The 20,174-nt window shown below is 44.8% G+C and overlaps 1 protein-coding gene across 5 annotated transcripts in view; it reads left to right on the forward strand.

Annotated features, from left to right (window-relative positions):
- The first annotated feature begins 17,696 nt into the window (after positions 1-17,696).
- LTBP1 (latent transforming growth factor beta binding protein 1) overlaps positions 17,697-20,174 on the forward strand; it is a 201,373-nt gene continuing 198,895 nt past the window's right edge. For all 5 annotated transcript variants that reach the window (XM_082756282.1, XM_082756284.1, XM_082756283.1 and 2 more), the window contains exons 1-2: positions 17,697-18,247; positions 18,394-18,464. In XM_082756282.1, coding sequence (XP_082612408.1) covers positions 17,799-18,247; positions 18,394-18,464 — 520 coding nt within the window. In that variant the 5' untranslated portion in view covers positions 17,697-17,798. The remainder of the gene's footprint in view (positions 18,248-18,393; positions 18,465-20,174) is intronic.

Here is a 20,174-nt window from a genome sequence, read left to right on the forward strand (position 1 = left end):
AGCAGCATTGTCTCATTTAGCAGTGTTTCTCACTGGGAGCTCTCCTTGACTTTTCAAGGACCTAAAGCTCATGAAAGAGAAGCCTGTTTTTTTCCTAACTGCAGTTAATGATGAAGGGAAACACAATTACACTGAGGTCTTTTTTACTGTTCTTTTTCCTGGGGACCAGCTTCATTCCTGTGCCCCAGATACAAAGACCTTAGGTATGAATTGTTAAATGGCTGAAAGGACCTATTCTCTCTCTTTGTTCAGGCAATACACAGCATATGTCAGCAAAGAATTGAAAGAATTTTGGTATGGGCATGCATTCCTCTGACCGGGTGCTTGCATGCAAGAAAATTTATAGAATTATAATAGTAAGAGCTAATATTTTGCTACTATCCTTGGCGCAAAATACCAATTAAAGTTGAGTGAGACTCCCCTGTTCATCCTGCTGTTGATACGAAGAGCAGCTCCAAAATGCTATTCTAGAAAAAGATAAAATGCTAAGAAAAATACAGTATGTAAGCAAGTTATGGACAGGTGTGTCATATATCTAAACTGCTGTGTGGGCCCCAAATTACTTTGACAGTACTTTCCTGTAGCAGGATTTGGCTAAGATCTTCCGTCCTTCTTCCTCATTGCCACTGCTGGCATCTCCCCAGGCTCCTGCCAGATAAATCCAGCCCCAAACAGCAGCCTGAACACAAGAGGCTGATAAAGACATCGGGTCATAAATTAGGGACAGATGCAACTAAATGAGGAATTTTGCAGACACTTGGGTGGTGCTGGGGAAGAGGAGATAGAAGCAAACAGGAATTTTCAGTAGGAAAAGCCCAGTTTATCTGCAAGATCAGCTGAGGACAGAAAAGGAAAATGAGTTCATAGATCTAAATTAAACAAGCTAGGATCTGGGCCACAATGTAAGGATGCTCCTTCATAACAGCAATAAAATGGAGGCAAAAAAGCACGCACAGGCTTCATTTCTTCATTACAAACTTCGTAACACTCCGTACTTGGCAAGCTCCTGATTCACCCTGTGTGCCAGAGGATTTTCCTGGCTAAAGCAGTCCCTTGGCAGATGCTCCCCCACCTCAGTCCCAGAGATACCATCTCCCAAACAGCCTGTGTGGCTAAGGGGAGGCTCACTATATTATCATTATGGTATCCTGAAAAATATAGACGGGGTCAGTGGTTAGAGAAAAAATTTTGAACATCACCACACTCGCAGAAAGAGTGCTTTAATGTGTGAGGTTACTCCGAGTCAGATTTTCACTTAGACTGAGGTTAAGGAACAGGCTTACCTCAAAGCATCGATCTGTGGTACAAAGATAGGAAAACAAACCCCACTACTAAAACCACGTTTGGTAAGCATCCTCTCCAGGGTCTCCATGGGCTCTCAAGGCTGCAGGCTAGTGCATACTGCCCATCCAAGCTGTGGGGTGCACCGACTGGCACTCTACAGACATCCTGTTATATGCAAAACTAGGAAGTAGGCAGAGCCACTCCCTCAGTAAGGACCACTTTTTCCAACCAGAATGGCAGGACTGCTGTCTTCCTGCCTATCTGTCCCGTTTCTCAGGGCACTGGATTCTAACACAGTGCTAAGGGTATTATGTCATGTCTTCACCCTTCCTCCTGCCCCCTTCCCACCCCGAAGGTCACTTGGTTAATATGTCTATTGTATGCTTTAATTAGTACATTCCTGGCTGCAGGCTACCTTCTCCTCTTCCTGTCCTCTTCAAAACACAGCAGTTTATACAGTATATATTATTTTTTAAACGTTAATTGTGCAAAGACCTTTTAGGAATTGTAATGTTTAGTTTGTTATGACCTTTGCACAAGATCTGCACATGACATATACACTGCAAATGCTAGCTTACGGTGGCAGGCTGCCAAAACTCCCTAGCATCTTATCACCTCTTTGCCCACTTCCAATTTGTTAGATTTCTGGGGAACCCTGCCACATACATAATATAAATATATACAAATGTGGCAAAACTCTATTCGTATCTGTTCCTTAACACCTATCCTGTGGTGTGCCAAGCTCAGGACTAAAAGGTTGACTTTGACTGGTGTCTAAAGGAAGCCTACAGTTGTGGCACAGCAGAGTCTGAGAATAAGGACTAGCCCAGTGAGCTGGAGGAGAGATTTCTTTTTCCTGGGAGGGCTGCTGAAGAGGGGTATGTGTACCAGAGGGAGGCAAGAAGTGCCTCTGGTGATTTTCTGCTGTTATAAACTCTGGTCTCAGAGTTTATAACACACAGGTGGGTGCCAGCTTCAGCGAGCCTGCTGACCAAGATCACTCTGCTTCAGTTATAGCACCCATGAAGAACTGAAAGACCAATGACTTATCCCTAGCCTCAGTTGGAGAGAGACAGGGAGGATCTTATCCATGAGGTGAGTAACTGTTGAGAGGCATTAATGATAAAGTAATCGTGACAACCACATAATTTCACAATGTCAACCTACGCATGCAGTGACAGAGGCAGATCTCGGAGGAGGGTAACCTCTGGCAGGGGAAAAAAGGAAAAGCAACAGTGAGCAGCTGGGAGGGTGCCCAGGAGCTTCAGTCTCTGACCCAGTTCAGCTGCGGATTCAGCAACACATCCAAGCAATGTCTCATTAACAGCTTTATAAATTTCTGCAATATCTGGGTGTTGTCTAAAGGTTTCCCTTGAGCACACCCACGTAATCTGAGCCTCAGCCAGTACGGCTATAGAATCTACAGGAAAAACTAACAATGCTTCTTTTTAAGAAACAGATATCAGCATCTGAAATAAGTCACTGTGCTTGACTTAGCCAAACCAAATTCCTCATGTCTAGAGTTTTGTCTATCTAATGATAGCAGGATTAGACACAATATGCATGAATATACTGCACGACTGTGCAAAACCAAATAGTGCCACAAAGATAATTGTGGTTTAATTAATACAGTCTGCTGCTCCATGCTCCACCAAGTTTTTGATTATTTGTCCATCTTTAAATTTTCAACAAAGCATTCCTGCACAGTCGGATGCCTTCAGGAAAAAAAAAAGAAAAAAAAAATGTATCTTGCTTTCCATTTTGGAAGTTTGACTTGTTTTCAAGCCATTTTATTCAATAAAATATTTTTTTTTTTGGTTTATTAACAACACATCTGTCATCTCCATTTTTAAAAAAACTTTTTGACATTCTAAATTTCTGTGAATTTCATTGGTGAATATGAAATATTTTTACATACAACATAAAAAAAATAAAGCAATTTGGAAAAGATGTTTTTGTTAAGGATATAAAGATGTTGCCGAAATACTAAGTTTATTTGTTAACTTTGTTCAATGATTTCAATTTCATGTCTCAAACTCCACATTTTAAAAATATGTCTCTCAACTTAAAGGTGGTGCATTTTGCCCACTCACCGCAGTTTACAATAAACTGTTTTCATGGTTATTTGGTGCAAAAGACTGAAAATAAAAACATATTGTTCTGAGCATTGTGGACAACTTTTCCAGACGGGGAAAACAGAGGTTTTTATGACTTAAGAAAGCAGAGTTCCCAGAGGGCTGGTCTGCTTTTCTTCCACTTTTCCCTTTAGGATTTTCTGAAAACATTTCACTTACTTTTGACTCTGGAGTACATTTATAGGCTCTTATTTTTAGGGTTTTGTGTGTACCTCCCGTGTGCACATTTCCAGCCCTGCCTTCTGCCTGCTTTCCCATGCTGACAGAGGTATCACAGCACTCTTGTTTATGTATGCTCACTCAAATATGACTGAAGATTTAAAGAGGTGGAGGTGCCTGTTTCTGTGTTGTTGGAATTTTTTGTTCTTCCCACATGCTGCTAGGCAGAAATTTGCTCTCTGCCTACAGTGGGATAGGCTGTGTCCTGTATATTCTATAGCTGTGCAGACTGAGGCTCAGATTGTGTGGGTGTGTTTAGGGAAAACCTTTAGACAGTCTCCAGGAGGAGCCTTGGTAAGGTGAGGAGCCCTCAGAGGGGCCTGCTCCTGCCCAGGGCATCCCCTTGTGCAGCAGGCGGATGGGCAGTGAAGCTGGGCTGTGACCCCCAGCTTCCTCCCCGCACACCATGTTTCTGTCCTGGCCTGTGCCCGTGTGGAGAAGAGGTCAGAAGCTTTGTGGAAACGGAAACCTCTCTGCCCGTCAGCTCCCAGGGGTATCCTCCAGCCAGCAGCCCGTGCCCTCCCTTCACTTCCCAAAGCAAAAGCAGAAGCAGCACAGCGAGGTCTGAGAGGGTGAAACATGCCTTTGTCCACTCCCTTATTATCCTGAACAGCTGGGTTGGAGCCACACAAACCCCATGGCCACAAATGGCAATATTAACTTTAAAAAGAAAATCCTATTTTTGAGTGGCCGTGCCAGCTGCTCAACAAGCCGAGCTTTCCAGCAACTCCAAATTTCTTTGTAAACAGGGAATCGTAACAAAATAGGGAACAAGAATCGAAGACTGAGATTTAAACTGGGGGTCGCCAAAATTACCTTATCAGTTGTACCTAAATTAATAATCTAATTTTGAAAAGAAATTAGAACCTAAGCAGCTGCTGGTGGCTTTCTTGAAGCTGTTTTAGAAATAGTCAGATTATGGGTTTCTGAGTATTTGCATGCAGATGCTATTAAAAAATAATAATAATAAAAATAGCCTATTCTTAGGATATACTTTTGTTCATTGTTGATTCTTTGACCTAGCAATCCAACTAGTAAGTATACAAATACTTTAAAACTTAAACCACATAAGAAGTATATTGTACTCAACAGAGGGGGACCCAGTTTACGTTTCTTGTTCAGCACAAGCCGTGAAAAGATTAGTTGCTGAGTAACTTCCCAATATTTCGTGTTCTTTTAAGCTGGTAAGCTTCGCTGTCAAACTAAACTCTTTTAATATTTGATGTCTTCTCAAAAGTGATTTTGTGTGATTTCTCTGAAGTAATAGGTTATTTAAACCTTAATTCCATGTTATTTAAACGTTTTGTTAAGCCTAAAGCTTGGTTATTTAACTGATAAATCTGTTAGTCTGCTTAAAATAATTCTCAAACATTAAAGCTTTGTTAGTAGCTTAATTCAAGAGCATTTTCTACACCTCTGTAGAGGAAATTAATACATTTTTAGCTACAGTTGCAAGGTGTTAGGAATTATGGTGGATGTACAGTCTCCAGAACTGGGTTTTTCAAATACAAAGTCCTGCATCAGCATAGCAGTTATTATTAATCCATGGGTGATGTGCCAGGAGACTTGCAGTTACATTGATATACCTGACACCCAGTTGGGAAAAGCCCCGAACTTTGCTAAGATGGAAAGAAAATTCTCCCACCAAAAGCAGGGAGCACGTACAAACTGGCCATGGATAACTGGAGGCTGGAAATTAGAAGCGTGTGTCTAAGCATCGGAGCACTGAAATTCAATGGCAGCCTTACAAAGAAGTGATGGGGTGAACACTCTCCATTCTGTGAAGATGTGACATTTGCTGTCAATGCAATGATGGGGTTGCTCGTAAGAGTGGACTACTGAGCCATCTAACCCTGGGATCTGTCTTTGCAGTCTGTTCTCATGCAATGGCAGGAGCTTGGGCTCCTGTTCTGTTAAGCTTTCACTTACTCAAGCACAATAATCAGGAGAACTGCGCTATAAATCTGTGACTCTTTGCAGTGCAGGGCAGGAAGGTGGACAGCTGTTGAAAAACGTTAAGATTGCTGAACTCAGGCACACAAAATTCAGGCCCTTAAAGGAGGGAATTCCAAGCTGAAATCTGCCTGCACACCTTTAATTGACATTTTGCCTGGTGCAGGTGCACAGTGCACCTCATTTACGTTCCAGCTCCCCAGATTCACAGGACATTTAAGCAATGCCTAAGTTTTTTTGCTGAACCAAAATGAAGTGGAGAGTTTCCCCCCTCTACTTTTTCCCTGAATGCCTTTTTGCTCACCATCCTGTATGTTTCAGCAGCTCATACCCTGCTTCTTGTACAGCCTCCCTCTCCTCTCCACCTTTCCCCAGATGCAGCATGCAAACCTTTCCAAGGCCACCTGTCTCCCTTCTATTTTTTTTCTGCTTATCTTTTTAACCTGCAGCAGGTGTGCTGTGCCCCAAGACCCAGTGGGGCTGTGGCAGGAGGGTGCAGCCTGGCACCTGCTGAGCCCCATGTGCGAAGCACGACCGGCTGTACCTGTGGGATGTGTGGGAACCCTGCAGCCCTACAACTGGCTGCACGCTTGAAGTCCAATGTGGCTAATTAAGCCCTTTTCCAGCACACCAGAGGAGAAAAACAAGTAATATCCGCCAGCCTTTTGCCACCCAACCTGCAGCACGCGTTAGCAAGTCCAGCGTCGGCTTCACTTTCCTTGGCTTTTCCCCTGTGTGAAACGGGCGCAGCTGGGTCAGCATGTTGTAGTCTATAAAGGAAAAGCATTGCATAGGTGTGAGTATTATTAGCTGCTTAATAGAACTAGACAGCATTAAAAACAAACTCGAGGCAGACAGTGTGCCATGGCAGTGTCCGTTTAAACTCAGCTGTAGTTATTGCTGAGAACTACTGGAGTGCAGGGAACACATAGTTGCTGTGGCATTCCCATAACTGTCAGGGCTTTCTCTCTAGCAGAGTCAAACAACAGATACCACTCTGTGGCCACAAAGATTGATTTGGTGCTCACATTTTTCAGTGTTTTGCCAAAAAAAAAAAAAAATGATTTGGAACAGCTGAGTTGCCTTCTCCTCATCTTACAGCCCAGTAGAGAAATTTCCTGATAGACTGCTATGTCCTCTCATGCTGTGGGAGCTTTGTGGTCAGTGCAATTGCTCCACACAGGACCTTTTCATCCGTCTAGGTGACAAGGTCAGTTTTGGTCACCAGGAAAGCAGAAGGATGATTTCCTGTCAACTGATGAGCTCAGAATAAACACATCACCAAACCCATTCTGCCTTTACCAGCTCACAGAAGAGTGGCCATTTGCAGAGGGGGCTGGACTGTGGTCCCTGCAGTGATATGGGGCGTTGTGTGGTGATGCGAAAACCTGCGGGACTAAACTGGGAAAAACTTTAATGTTTTCTAAGTGAAATTCTGTGGGCTGAGGGAGCAAACAGCAGTGTGCAGTTATACAGCCATCCATGGTGCAGCTACGTCCAGTGCAGGGAGCTGTCTTTTAACAGGGAACATTTCCCCACCCCCCACCTTCCATTGTTACCTTTTGATACAGTCCCCCAACCCATTTTCCTGTGATTGTGTAACATCTCATAAAAGAAAGTGCTTGTTTGGCTTGGTGGTTCATAACAATGAAACTGGTTTATGCAACTTTTATTTTCTAGAGATTTTTCCTAGAGAGCCTTTGTTTGTTTGTGTTTTAGTGTTCCACCTGCAGCTTCGGCATCCACGGGCTACAGCTGCCTTCCAACTGAATTTCAGAGTTTCAGTCCCAAGTGCCATTGGGTAGGTTGTGCCTATGCTTTAATTTGAAGGTTTTTGTTGTTATTATTTTTTTAATACAGTATTATAGGTAATAGCTATATTCAGAAATAATATGCTGAATGCTTTTTCTACACTACCTAGAGAGGTAATGTTGTACCAAAAAAGCTGTACTGATTTTTCCTAAAGGAACTTGGAAACAAAACAGTATGGCCATTGTATTTCAAACATTAGGGCAATTGTTTAGTACATGTGGTGCAATCCTAAATTTCTATGTCAGAACATGGTGCCAACTCTGAGTCTCCGTGAATTATGGTACTGTAGGCATGCACATGTTTAAACAAGTGCTTTCCTATCTTCAGGTTATATAGTCGTATTTATGTATATGGTTTGGAAAAGCCAGACAATGCTCTAATGCGATAAAAGGGAACCTAAAACATATGCTCAATTTTCACACCATTGTACTTTTAAAACAAAGCAAAATCTATTGTGGGGCTTGGGTTTTTTGCTAAGTACATCGGCATTTGTTATGTATAAATACTAATAATGTTTATTCTTGTATATCATAAGAACCTTGAAGTAGAAAAAAAGAGACCTAGTAAAACAAATACAGATAAACAAAGAATAATTCATTGCCTGAAGTTAAAAGTATTTTGTGTCATAGCTTGTCTTACTACAGTATACTCATAAACCTGTGACTCTAAACATCTTTAAATTACAGGTTTAGGCAGCCAAAATATTAGTGTAACTGGTTTTGGATTCAACAGGCTACCTAGTGGCTTAACCTACTACTGAAGGTCAGGGGAATATAACTCATCCCCCACAACAGCTAGACATCACCAGCTATGCTTCTGGAGGTGTCCTGGAAAATGAAACTGTGAAAACATTCCAAGAGCTTCAGTGGGATTATTGTCTATGACAAGATCCTCTTTGACAATAGACAGACCTTGGTGCATGTAATACCCGATAAAAATCCAAGCTCCCCCTCGGGACCACTCTGCTTGTTGTGCACAGTGTTTCAAATGGATTTATAATATGCGGAATCAGCACCATCGGTGACTAAAACTAGCTCACAGCTTCTCACCCATATTCTCAGTTTAAGCATTCATTATTCTTTTAAACGTCTTATTTTCTTACTTTTAAAAAAAGTTTTCCCACGTGGCATAATACCTAGCCCTGGAAGATGCTACTCATTGTGCTGTATTTCTCTTTATGGACAAAACAGGATATCCTCTGAGATGCTATTTCTGATTTTTTTAGTCAGGAAAGTAAAAATCTATTTTCCTATAATATTTATTGGTCTTATTGGAATTACTGTATGGAAACAATGGCTGTATAGAATACTTACGACACTGTGCAAGATTAATTGATTGCAGAATCAGCGGTATGCTCAAAGAGCATTAGCTTTTCTCAAGATAAGAATATTATCACAAATTAGAAGAGGACTGTAACAGGCAGTGCTGGCCCTTGAAACCAAGCCCCACGTCCACCCCCACACCACTGCTGATTTCAGTCTAAGCCTTATGTGCTAAAGAGCTGCGGAGGATGATCACATGTGAACAACATAATTCCCTAATGCATGTGTGATCAGATAGTATAAGAAAAGAGCATCTCCCCGGCTGGAAAACATTTGGACTGGTGGCTGCTTTAGAAATAATCTATACGAGAAACCTAAAAGGTAAGCATGTTGTTTTGATTAGAGAGCCAGACCTAGGAAAACAGCAAGAGGAAAGCTAAGGCTTCATGGGAAAGTGAATAAAGAAAACTGCAGAAGGAAAGGAGGCGAAAAGTTTGGTTTGTAACTGAAGAGGGCTTTTGTTCTTGTTAGTATTAGAGGTTAGTATTCTTTTCAGCTATAAAGAATAATTTGGGTTATGCTGATCTTACATCGCTGAGACAGGGAGCTGGACAGATTCTGGAGAAGAGAAGTGTGTGACTCATGGAAAGAGTAACTAGTGAAGAACTTGCTCGACTTGAACTCTTGCTTATAGGGATTTTATTTACCCCTGGGGAAGGGTGAAATTTTCCAGTTTGGCATAGAGCTAAACTACTTTACCAGTGAGAGAGGACTCAAAAGCCTCCTTTGCTGAAAAGATAAGCTTTCATGTTACACGATAAAGGCTAACATGTAATGAAGATTATTGCACAGCAAGAGAGGAAAAGATTCCTTAAATCATGTTTCTTTTAACTGTCAAAACTAGCTAATGGAGTATTCAACATAAATGTTTTATTTAAACACAAACCATTACACATTTATTTACAGCAGCAGACACTCTTACCAAACAATTAAGAAAAATGCTCCCTGCTTTGAGGAACTGAGAATATCTAATAGCTCCTTCAAGAATATGATGCCTGTATTCTTTTCCACAAAAACGTGGGGAATTCAGTTGAAACTCTCTTTTATTTTTATTCCTAATGTTACCAGACAGGTGGACTATTATTCACAACACTTAAGGGCACTTTTTCCACTTTTACTGTGGAAACATTTGGAAAGAGCTAAATTCCAGAAAATTACTTGCTAAAGAGGTTTAGCTTATATGCAAATTCAACCTCAGCTAATCTGTACAAACATGTTTTAATAGAAAGGAAAAAAAAAAAAAAAGCAAAAAACATTTCCCAAAGGTGCTGATCAGAGCTCTTTAAAGCAGTCTAAAACATGCATAAATTAAGTGAAACTCCCCAGTTTCTCCAGAACAGGGCAGAACTTAAGCCTCAGGCACTGCCTGCTTTGGGGATCACAGAGAGAGAGAGAGAGAGATGACATGAGATTTGGATGCGGATTTGAAACAAACACTTTGAATAAATGAGTTATGGATATGGAGCTGCATTTTTTTTTTTTTATAAACCCTACCTCAAAATATGGGGAAATATTTAAACTGCTATTGTGAATCTTTTGTTTGGAGTAACTATTTGTATAGCTTTGTAATAAGACTTTGTTCAATCTAATTGTCTTGTAAAATCACCTCGATCCTCTCTGCAATATAAACAAATCTTGAGTTCTTTCAGAAGAAAAAGCAACAACAATACTCAATTTAAAAAATGATATAACAGGTCATTGAAATTCAGTTTGTCAGCCCTATTTAGTTGAAATCTATTATAGTGACCTTAAATAATGAAACGCTGAAAACTTCAGTATTTGATGAACTGAACTGCAGAGAATCACAAGAGATTCTTGCAGACCTTGAGAATGTTATGTAGCATAGCAAGCAAAACTGGCAAATGCTCAAAAAAAAAAAAACCACCAGTGTTATTGCCAGTCGATGCTAAGGATTTACGTATGGTCTTTGTCCAGGTTCTCTCAACTAGTGAGGATTTCTCTCAGTTTAAATAGTTGGCAATGATAATTTCTAATGTTGATAATTGCAGTTAATTGCAGTTGCCTTTAAATCAACTCTGTTTGAAAAAAAATCCTCCAAGGTACCTTGCTGGGAATCATCAAACTTGTCATCCTGGAGAGGAATCCTGATCCTTGTCAGTCATGGGTACAGCCTTACAGAAAATGAGAGACAACACAGGTGAACTCAGCTTAGGAGTATAGGAATTGCTTGATCTCAGGTCAGAGATAGCCGTCGATGTGCTTTGAATAGGAATAGAGAAGAAGCATTTGTACAGAGGTAGATCATGTGTGTTGTTTGTTTTTTTCTTCCAATTCCATCTTTTCAGTTCAAGACTGTACATAATCTGATAGGTAAAAACTGTGGTCCTTGAAAATCCTTGACTAAAATTCAACATGATTAAAATGAGAAAAAGGGGATACATGATCCGATACCACTTACTGCAAATGCCTGCTTTCCTGGATGACCCTATGCTGGAGAGGGAGTAGTTTGCCTCTTTACAGTCCAAGTACATGTGATTCAAACACAAATCTAACTCACAGCCAGACCTTGTAGCACTGAGGCACGTAATCAAGTTATTTCCAGATAGGAATACAGATGTGAGCAGTGAAGAGACTGTGCAGGCTGTTCCGAACTGCTGCATGTGATGTTAGATTGCCTGCATATTCCAGTGAATCAGCCCACAGACGTGTACCAGGAGTGCCTGCTTTTGCGTGCAAAAGGCTTCTAAAGAGATCTTCAGCACGCCTCCGTGGAGACATTGCCTATGCAGGACCCCCCGGGATAAGTGAGTGAGGGCATGAATGAGGGAAAGAGCAAAAGGCTGCCCCTCAGGTGGGCTCCCTTTGGCGACGAGGAGCTGCGGTTGTGTGACTCACTGGCTGGCCGTCACGGGAATGTCTGAGAGCAGGACGATGTCACGGGCACACTGCGGGTGGACCACAAGCCGAGCACTGTTCAGATTCATCTGCTACTGCTTTAGGGAATCATGGTAAATTACAACAGCGAGCTTAAAACAACTTGGCAATTATAGGGGCTTATTTTACACAGCTGTTAAGGGAGAATACAAATTAGCATTTTCATAAGCATCCTTTGTTTTGGCTCTGTGTCCTCAGCCCAACAGACTCACAAAACTGCCTCTAACCTGAGGAATGGAAAAAGGATCTCGTGACATGACAGACTCTGAGGCAGGGTAAAGCCATTTCGTGAAGTACTCTACTTCACGAGCAGGTTTCAATCCAAAGATGAGCAAAATCAGTAGGAAGTCTTTCAATTGACTGCAGCTCACTGAGATTGAAGCCTTTGGAGAAAAATGGTGTATCTATGTGCTTATGTAGCTACTCCAACCATTTGTGGGGCTGTGCACATGATTTAGGATCATAGCCCCCCTTGCTGAGAACCACTAGGCAGGTCCTTCCCCTATTCTCCTCCTGGTGTCCCAGGAAGACCACTCTGGGCCAGGGCTTCTTACTGCTGTCCCTGTGCAAAGGGACCACAGCATCATCTGAGTGACTGCTTGGTGAGCTTTGCCTTCTCTGAGAGAAAAGCCCTTGCTTAGGAATGTAGCATGAGGTACGATAAGGACAGCTCAAGTCACTGCCTTACTCTCACCTCCCCATGCCTCTGTTTTGCTCAGGATCCTGCAGGCTGTTTGGGACAGGTACAGTCCAGCTGCTCCAAAGGAGCTTGAAGTAGTCATTCACATCACCTTGATTTGCCTTGTTGCAAGCCATGTTTTAATTATCTGGTGTGGCCAGCCCTTGTCAGGCCCCTTTTTGGCTAAGCCCCTTTGTAACAAGGCCAGAATCTTCTCTAAATACAGCCAAGGCTCTGTGCCGGTCTGGCTTGCCTCTCTACACTACTTCTATGTTAAAACCAGCCTAGCTCCAGCTGTGCCTGGCATTTGTGTTTGAGCCCAGGTGTTTAGCCTCTTTTCGGGGTTTGCTTCATCCCTTCTGGCATGCCTTAGCTCTCCTGGTTGCTTCTGGTCCTTAAGCTCCCTGCAGCCCACACCAAGAAGCCTTTCCTACTATTACCCTGCAGGTCTACTTTCCTGAAACAGGTTTCCATCCCACTCAAAATGTGCACAAGCCTTGCCTGTTTCCACCTGAGGCTGTTGTTAAGCACGATGACACAGCTCAGCATGGACTCAGAGGGTAACTGAGGGTGGAGGGGACCCTTGGAGGTCCTCTGCTCCAACCTCCTGCTGAGAGCAGGGTCAGCGTCCAAGCATCCTGATGCAAAACTCAGACACACTGCAGACTGACATTAAACACCTCTGGAGAAAAAGTGATGGAAATGAAAGCCCAGCATTTTTCTCCCTAGCTACATTAAATAAAAAAAAAAAAAAAAGCTTGTAATTTTCATTTCACCACCTTCCACCACAAACCTTGAAAGAGCAGCAGACAGAGGACCTATACACATACTCCCTGCCTCTAACATTGGTGTGGCTGGGAGCTGTTCCAAATTCATCATTAAAAGTTGTATCCTGGCTTTTTTTTTTTTTTAATCCAAAGAGAATCTGCTGCTCTATGTGCCCAGCTGGTCTTTGAACAATTGTTTACCCTGACAGTCAAGCTCAGATACTAGTTGCTAGCACAGCAGTCTGAGCAGGGCTGGCATCTCTCTGTGGAGAGCAAGGCAGCAGCAGATGAGGCCCCAGGCTGCTGGGGGGAACAGAATAGGGGGACACCAAGCACAGGCAAGGGGGTAAAATGTTACCTCCTGGGTTATTAAGTGGCTGCTGTGTGGTGTTCCCATGAGCTATGGCTCCCCTTTCCATAGTCTCACATCACTTTTGTGTACTTCTCTTCCACTTACGCCAATGGTCTTGTCTGCCTGGATTACAAATAATTACAAAATCTTTAAGACGTTCTTCGAAGTTAATTCAAGTCAGGAAGGATTTTATTTTGCACAGATGCTTTTTCCTTCAGCTTTCCTACGTCCGAGCAGCACACAGTGCAGCAGTGAAAAGTCAGGATCCTCTGCTGAAGTTTATTTTCGTAGAGGTTAGTATTCTTGGCATATGACATAGCCATGCTGTGAGAGTTTTCAAATATTACTTGTAATATTTACTTTGCTTTTGTGAAGAATGTGTTAGTTTAAACATGTCTTCTCCTAAGGTAAAGTGAAATAATTAAATGTATTTTTTTTTTCATTTTTGTGCTCCTTTCCACCTAATTTCCTCTGTAGTTTATTTATTTTCAGTGTACATGGCATCATACGAAAAAATAAGTGATGGCAAAGGAATAGTATAATAAAAAGTTCAATAGATATTGTAATTGTTTTGCAGACAAGAGATATGTATTTCCTTGAGGGGGAGAATAATTGCAATGGCATATCATGGAGATTTTCATATCATAAAACAATCTTGTATTTCTAAATCAGTTATTTTATGTATGTGAGGATAACTGTGAAACTGCCAGATACCTTAGTAGAGGTTTCTGCTGGTTCAGGAAAATGGAATTCAAGACAATGCAAATCTACACAACTACTTTTACTATGACAATTATGTTAGCAACCTGAAAAGCAGACAAATTCTTTTTGCCTTTAACATTTTGTATGGCAGTCATCAGTAGTAACAAACTGGCATTAGATATTCGCCAAAATGGATCTAGCTTTCATTGTGATTTAATGAAAAAGAAAAATCAAAAAATCTCTTATGGCAATCTCTCTTGGTAGTTCAATGGGGAAAGATATGGAGAAAGATAATCACTACCTTGACTGTCATTAGTCTGTCTCCTTTTCCCACCCAGACTGGTAGCTCTGGACTATGTGCGTGCTACTCTGACTGCTTCCGACACCCAATGCGACACAGAACCCATGTTGTTCCGAGATGTGAATTCAAATAGAGAGCAAGCTGTAAGTCTCCACATAAAAGCTCGTCTGCTTCAGGAACCCATGATTCCGAATCAGGAAAGCCAGTACCATTTATCTGCTGGCATGTTTGTACAGCACCTAATGCTACAGAGCTGTAATCGCAGTGGCAGAAACGATTCACTGGGGGAGGAAGACTTCTTTCTGAGGAGGAGATGGGGAAAGTGCTACAAAAATGCACTCATGGTAGCATGGTGAAGCAAGTGGGAAGTGTAAGGGATTTTACCTAAGGTAATGTAGTGTGAGTTGCACTGAGACATGCAAAAGTTGATCGTTACAGATTCTCAGGTCACAAAGGAGGGCCACCAGCAGCAATGGCTTCAGCAAAGCCAAGCTACTCCTTTCCAAGCCTCACGCATTACTCCAGACTGAGTTCCTTGGAAGTGAACGTCAGCATCTACATGAATAGAGCACGCCGGACTTGTCTTTTTGTGCAACATGACAAATGATATTTACATGGTGGTAGCACTCAGGAACTGCAGAGGCCTCAGGATATTAGTTGCTAACCATGGGGTAATTACAGTTTCTGCCTGAAGGAACAAACAGCAGTCATGGTTAGAAGCTACAGTTCTGTACAAAATACGCTATGAAGAAATTATATTAACATTGGCGTGTTACTTTGCAAATCTACTTCATCTATGTATCTGGAGTCACATGTGCTTTATTTTAGCGACATAATAAAGGTCAATTAATTTTTTACCCTACTCTTATGACAGTGAGACTAAGCCATTCTTGCTAGTCCTGTAGCCTGACACAGGAGGCATTGCTGACGGTTCAGCTCACTGCCTGGCCAATATTGGCATTGGGACACAGGAAGACACTGTGACACTGCCACATACAGAAGGCTGGGTGATTGGCCAACCCAATGTGTTAATGCAGCCAAACCGGGTCCCTAACACCCACACCCTCCAGAAGTGTGTGGGTGAAATAAAGTTAGAAAAAAAAAGTGGCCAAAACCAGACAAACAGACAAGAAAAGCATAGATTTCCTTGTTAGAGGAAAAAATAGAAGACAGAGTTAGATCTGCCACATAAATTTGTGAGGAATGTTTGACCTTAACCAATTAATCTCAGCTAATACTTAACATTTTTTCAAGAATGTGTTTGAACCTAGATCATTTTGTGGAAGGCATCCACCTTTGTGGATATATTTCCCTTGAGGTCCCTTACCATTTGCTGTACAGTAGCCAGTAATACACCACACTTGTCCCCTGTTTGACATGACTTAAAACCCACATTTCTTAAAAGCAACTGGCCCCTGCTGTGGAATGATGCAGTTTTTGCCCTCTGTACAACAAACCCAGCCACACAAGTAGTTGTGATCTCATTCCAGAAAACTTCCGAAGGACAGTGGCCTTGTGCAGAGCAGCAATCCTGAGCACCACATCAGCTTCTTGCTGCTTTCTCAGTCCTCACTCCACCTCTCGGGTTGCAAAGTATTTTTTGTTTCCTAAACACTGTAAAAATATTTAGCATATTTAAGTTTGACAATAATCAGCCTTCAGAAGACTGAACAGTTCAGTTGCTGAGAATGTCTTCCAAGTGATTAATGATTCTGTGATTCTAAGTTAAAAAAAAGCAGATGTATACATTTGCTAAGAGAAGAGTCAATGATCTCAACAGTTAATTTCTTAGTTATTTTCAAACTGCTTTCAGGCTTTATCTCAGTTTTTCTTTGGAACCACTGAAGTTTTAGTTCTAGTGTAACCCTCTGGGGATGTACAAGCCCCCAGCACTGGTGCCATTTTAACACTGGGTTTCAGTTCAGAGCGCTGCAGGAACAGAGGCAAAAGCCTTTACTGTCAATGTGGCTCCTTTACCCTGTGACTATAGAAAGCTCCAACTCATCTATTTAAAACATCTACTTATTTCTGAGCAGTTTTAAATAGATGCGAACTAAGGAGGAAGGGACTGCTGGCTCTTGCCTGGAATCCCGTCAATGTGGAAGCCTTCTGCTCCCCGTGCTGGTGGTGTGGCCCTGCCAGGAGCATTTAAGAGTGAAATCTCATCACTTTGGAGCTGGGGTCAGCGTCCTCAGAGCTCTGGAAAGGAGCAGAGGAGGGCCTGGGGAGGGAGATCTGACTTCCATGCTGCTGCGTTTGCGAGCTGTAAGGTTCTTTTGGGGAAGAACCTGGACACGTGAGCTCCTGAGTGTTTTAAAAGATGGAATCTTCAGGGTGTTTTATGAACTTTTAAGTTATACCGCTAAAGGGTGACATCAGTTAGGACACAGCGGAGACAAACACAGGCTGCTGTGCTCATGCATCAGCTCCAGGTGTAGGCTTTGGGTCTGCGTTTTGCTCCTCAGGCACGCGTCCCGCTCCACAAACACAGAGCCCCTGCTGCTGCCGGGCTCTGTGCCGAGATCTCCCCTCGCAGGGTTAGCGGGACGCGCTCGCCTTTAACCCCTGCCAGCACTTCCATGCCTTCTCCCCCACGAAGCCGAGCGCGAAAACCCCAAAAAGGGGTCTCGGGGGCCTCGCCCCCACACCTGCCGCCGGCGGCCATTTGGGGCCCCCCGCCGCTGGCGTAGCGCGGCCGCGGCGCCAACGCAACAGGTAGGGCGGCCCCGCTACGCCGCCTGCGTAGCGCCCGCACGGGCGGCGCCCCCCGCCCCGTTACCTGGCGCCGGCCCCCGCCCTGACGTCACGGCGGCTCCGCATTGGCTGCGCGGGGCCGGGGCCGGGGCCGGGGCCGGGGCCGGGGCCGCGGCGCCCCCTCCCCTCCCTTTCCCTCCCCTCCCCTCTCTCCTCCTCCCCCCCCCGGCAGCGCTCTCCCTCTCGCAGAAACTCTTAAAAAGCGTTTTTTCAGCCCGGGCCGGCTCCGAGAGCGCTCCCTGCTCGCTCCTACAGCCCCCTCCCGGCCCCACGGATATCTGCTCGACCCCCACCCTCCATCAATCCCCCCCCTTCTTCCTCCTCCTTCTCCTCCTCCTCCTCTCTTCCCCCCGGCGATGCTCCGCTGCCCGGCGGGGCAGGCAGGGCGCTGAGCTCCGCCAGCGGTTCGGGGGGCGGGAGGGGGCAGCCCCGGCTGCGGGCTGGGGGCAGCGGCAGGAGGGCGGCTCTTCTACCCCCCCCTCCTTCCCTTCCCTTCCCCTCCTTCCCCTCACCCCCTCGGGCTGCGGGGATCCGCGCAGCGGGGGGCTCGGAGCTCGTCGCCAGTGCAGAGAGAGAGAAAGAGAGAGAAGGGGAAAAAAAAAATAATAATAAAAATTAAAAAAATGGCTCGGCTCGGCTGGGGCTTCCTCCTGTGCGCCTGGGCGCTCTGCTCGCCGGCGCTCGGCGCTCCGGAGAAGGGCAGGCTGCGGAGGATCGCCTACGTGCTGCACCCCGGCCAGGCGGGCTCCTCGGGCAGCCGGCACCAGCGCCCGGCCCTGCTGGGGGGCCGGCAGCAGCAGCAGCAGCAGCAGCAGCAGCGCTCGTTTAACCTCCAGCTCCACGCCCGGTACGGCGGCGGCACCGGCAGCCTGGAGCGCAGCCGGCGGATGAGCAAGCCGCCCGTCCCGCTGCGCCTCAGCCCCGCCGGCCCTCATGGCCCCCACAGCCCCGCCGCCTCCTTCGCCAAGCCGGCCCGCTTCGGGCCGCGGCACAAAGCTCCGCCGAGCCCCCAGGCCAACAGCAGCAGCAGCAGTGCCGGCCTGCCGCTCCGCAACAAGCACCAGCTGCCGGGGTAAGGCGCTCCCCGTCGCCCTCAGCCCCCGTGCCCGTCCCTCGGGGGCTCGCCCCTGGTGCTTTGCATCCCGCCCGCCCTCTCCCGGGGCTGGGGCTGAGGGGGGAGCCCCCGCGGACCCTCTCCCCGCTGTGCTCTCCCCGCAGGGTGAACGTGTGCGGGGGGCAGTGCTGCCACGGCTGGAGCAAGGCCACGGGCTCCCAGAGGTGCATCAAACGTGAGTAGCTTGCGATGCTCTTCCTCGACGGCGAGCAGGGCGCTGCTCCCAAATCCCCGCTGGCTCAGCCTCTGCTGGGGGTGGGCAGCACCTCTCCTTGGCTCAAAAGGAGAAGGAGCTCGGCAGAAGGGAGTGTTTGTGAGGGAGGGGGGGAAGCCCCGAGGTGATGCTTTGGAAGGAGTTTGTGTCGAGCAGGGATGTAGCAGGGTGAATAACCCGCTGGAGAAGCCAAGGTGGGGAGCGGGGAGCTGCCATGTGCATGCGCTGCCCCATTGCATGTAGTGTCTGGGCTGCCTGCGGTTCCTGAAGCGATGAACAAGGCAAAGGAGATGATGGGCTTGCTCCCGTACGGGAGCGTGCTGCTACTGGGATGTCTCGAAACGCAACACGTGTCCATAAAACAGCCCTGCGTGGTTAGCGCTGTCATAACCAGGTTGTGCTTTCTGATGCAGAACTGGAAGGATCTCGGCTAATTTGGGCAGGGTTCAGGGCTGACTGCAAAGGGCTGAACTGGAGTTATGTTGCCATGAGGTCAGGGAAGAGCTGGAGGAGGCAGGAATGGCATCCCCCTTCAGGAAGCCCTGTTAGGTGTCAGCAAGATCCTGCAGGTCTTGGCACACTACTGTAGTTTGGCAGGACAAACCTCCGTCCCTGAGAGAGCTCAGTGTTTTCAAGATGCAAACCGTGTTTGGGGGCTTTTACAGGGGGTTTTGTCCCTGTGTGGGATTTTTCACAATAGGGAGCAATCACATTTGTAATCCTCAGAAAGGTTAAGTACCTTTGACCTGCCTGGAGCTGTTGCTGGGGGCTTTATTACAGTAGGCTGTTAAAGACAAAACTGCACAATTTCCGTGACCAACCTAAATACGTATTTAAGGTAGTCCTCAAAATTTACATTTTCAGTTTGAAGTAAATGCTGCCCTGTTAGGCTAGCCACCTCTCTTTTGCTTAATACACTTGACAAGTGCTAGAATGATTTCCGTCAGCTTACATTGCTTGGGACATTGCTTTGAGGCTAGCTGCAGAGCTTACTGAACACCTACATTGGCTGAAAGACTAACAAAATCAGAAGAAAACAATGTAACTTTGGGATGTTCAAAGTCAAAAAGCTATTTAAACTACAATGCTATTGTAAATCAATTTTATTATTATTTTTTTTTTCTATCTTGAGTAAAAAAACAAATCTCCTGTCTTGGCTTTGACTCAATCTGTCTTCCAGTAACTTTTCTTTCTAGATAATTTCAATGCATCCTTTTAAACTTTTGCTTACAAATTAAGTAGTTTTCTTTGCTTTCTCTTGTTTAAGTTCCATGTTTTCAACTTCCCCCCATTGTTATCCAGCTGTTCTTTCTGCCTTCCTTCTTTATTCATTTCTATTTTTAGGTTCTTCAATAAGGACTAAGGCAATTGGATTTTTGTGGGATAGCTCATTTAAATCCATCAGTAACTATGGGAATTGAAGTAATTCAAGGAATAGGGCAGCAGATAAAGAGTTAAAAGAAAGCTGGGGGGATTTTCTGTTTGACCTTTGTTTCTCATATTGTGTCTCTGCTATTGGGCCCTCCTTTGCATTAAATACTTTTGCTGCCTGCTCTGATGCCTCCCAGCAGTGGTAAAACACACTTGGCTTGAATCTTCTTGGTTTTACCCCTCTTTTGGCAAGCCAAGGGAAGCACTAAATGGCCTGAAATTGTCTGTTTTGTAACTTAG

The sequence above is a fragment of the Aythya marila genome, assembly GCF_965140915.1.
Source record: "Aythya marila genome assembly, chromosome: 3".
Classification (NCBI taxonomy): domain Eukaryota; kingdom Metazoa; phylum Chordata; class Aves; order Anseriformes; family Anatidae; genus Aythya; species Aythya marila.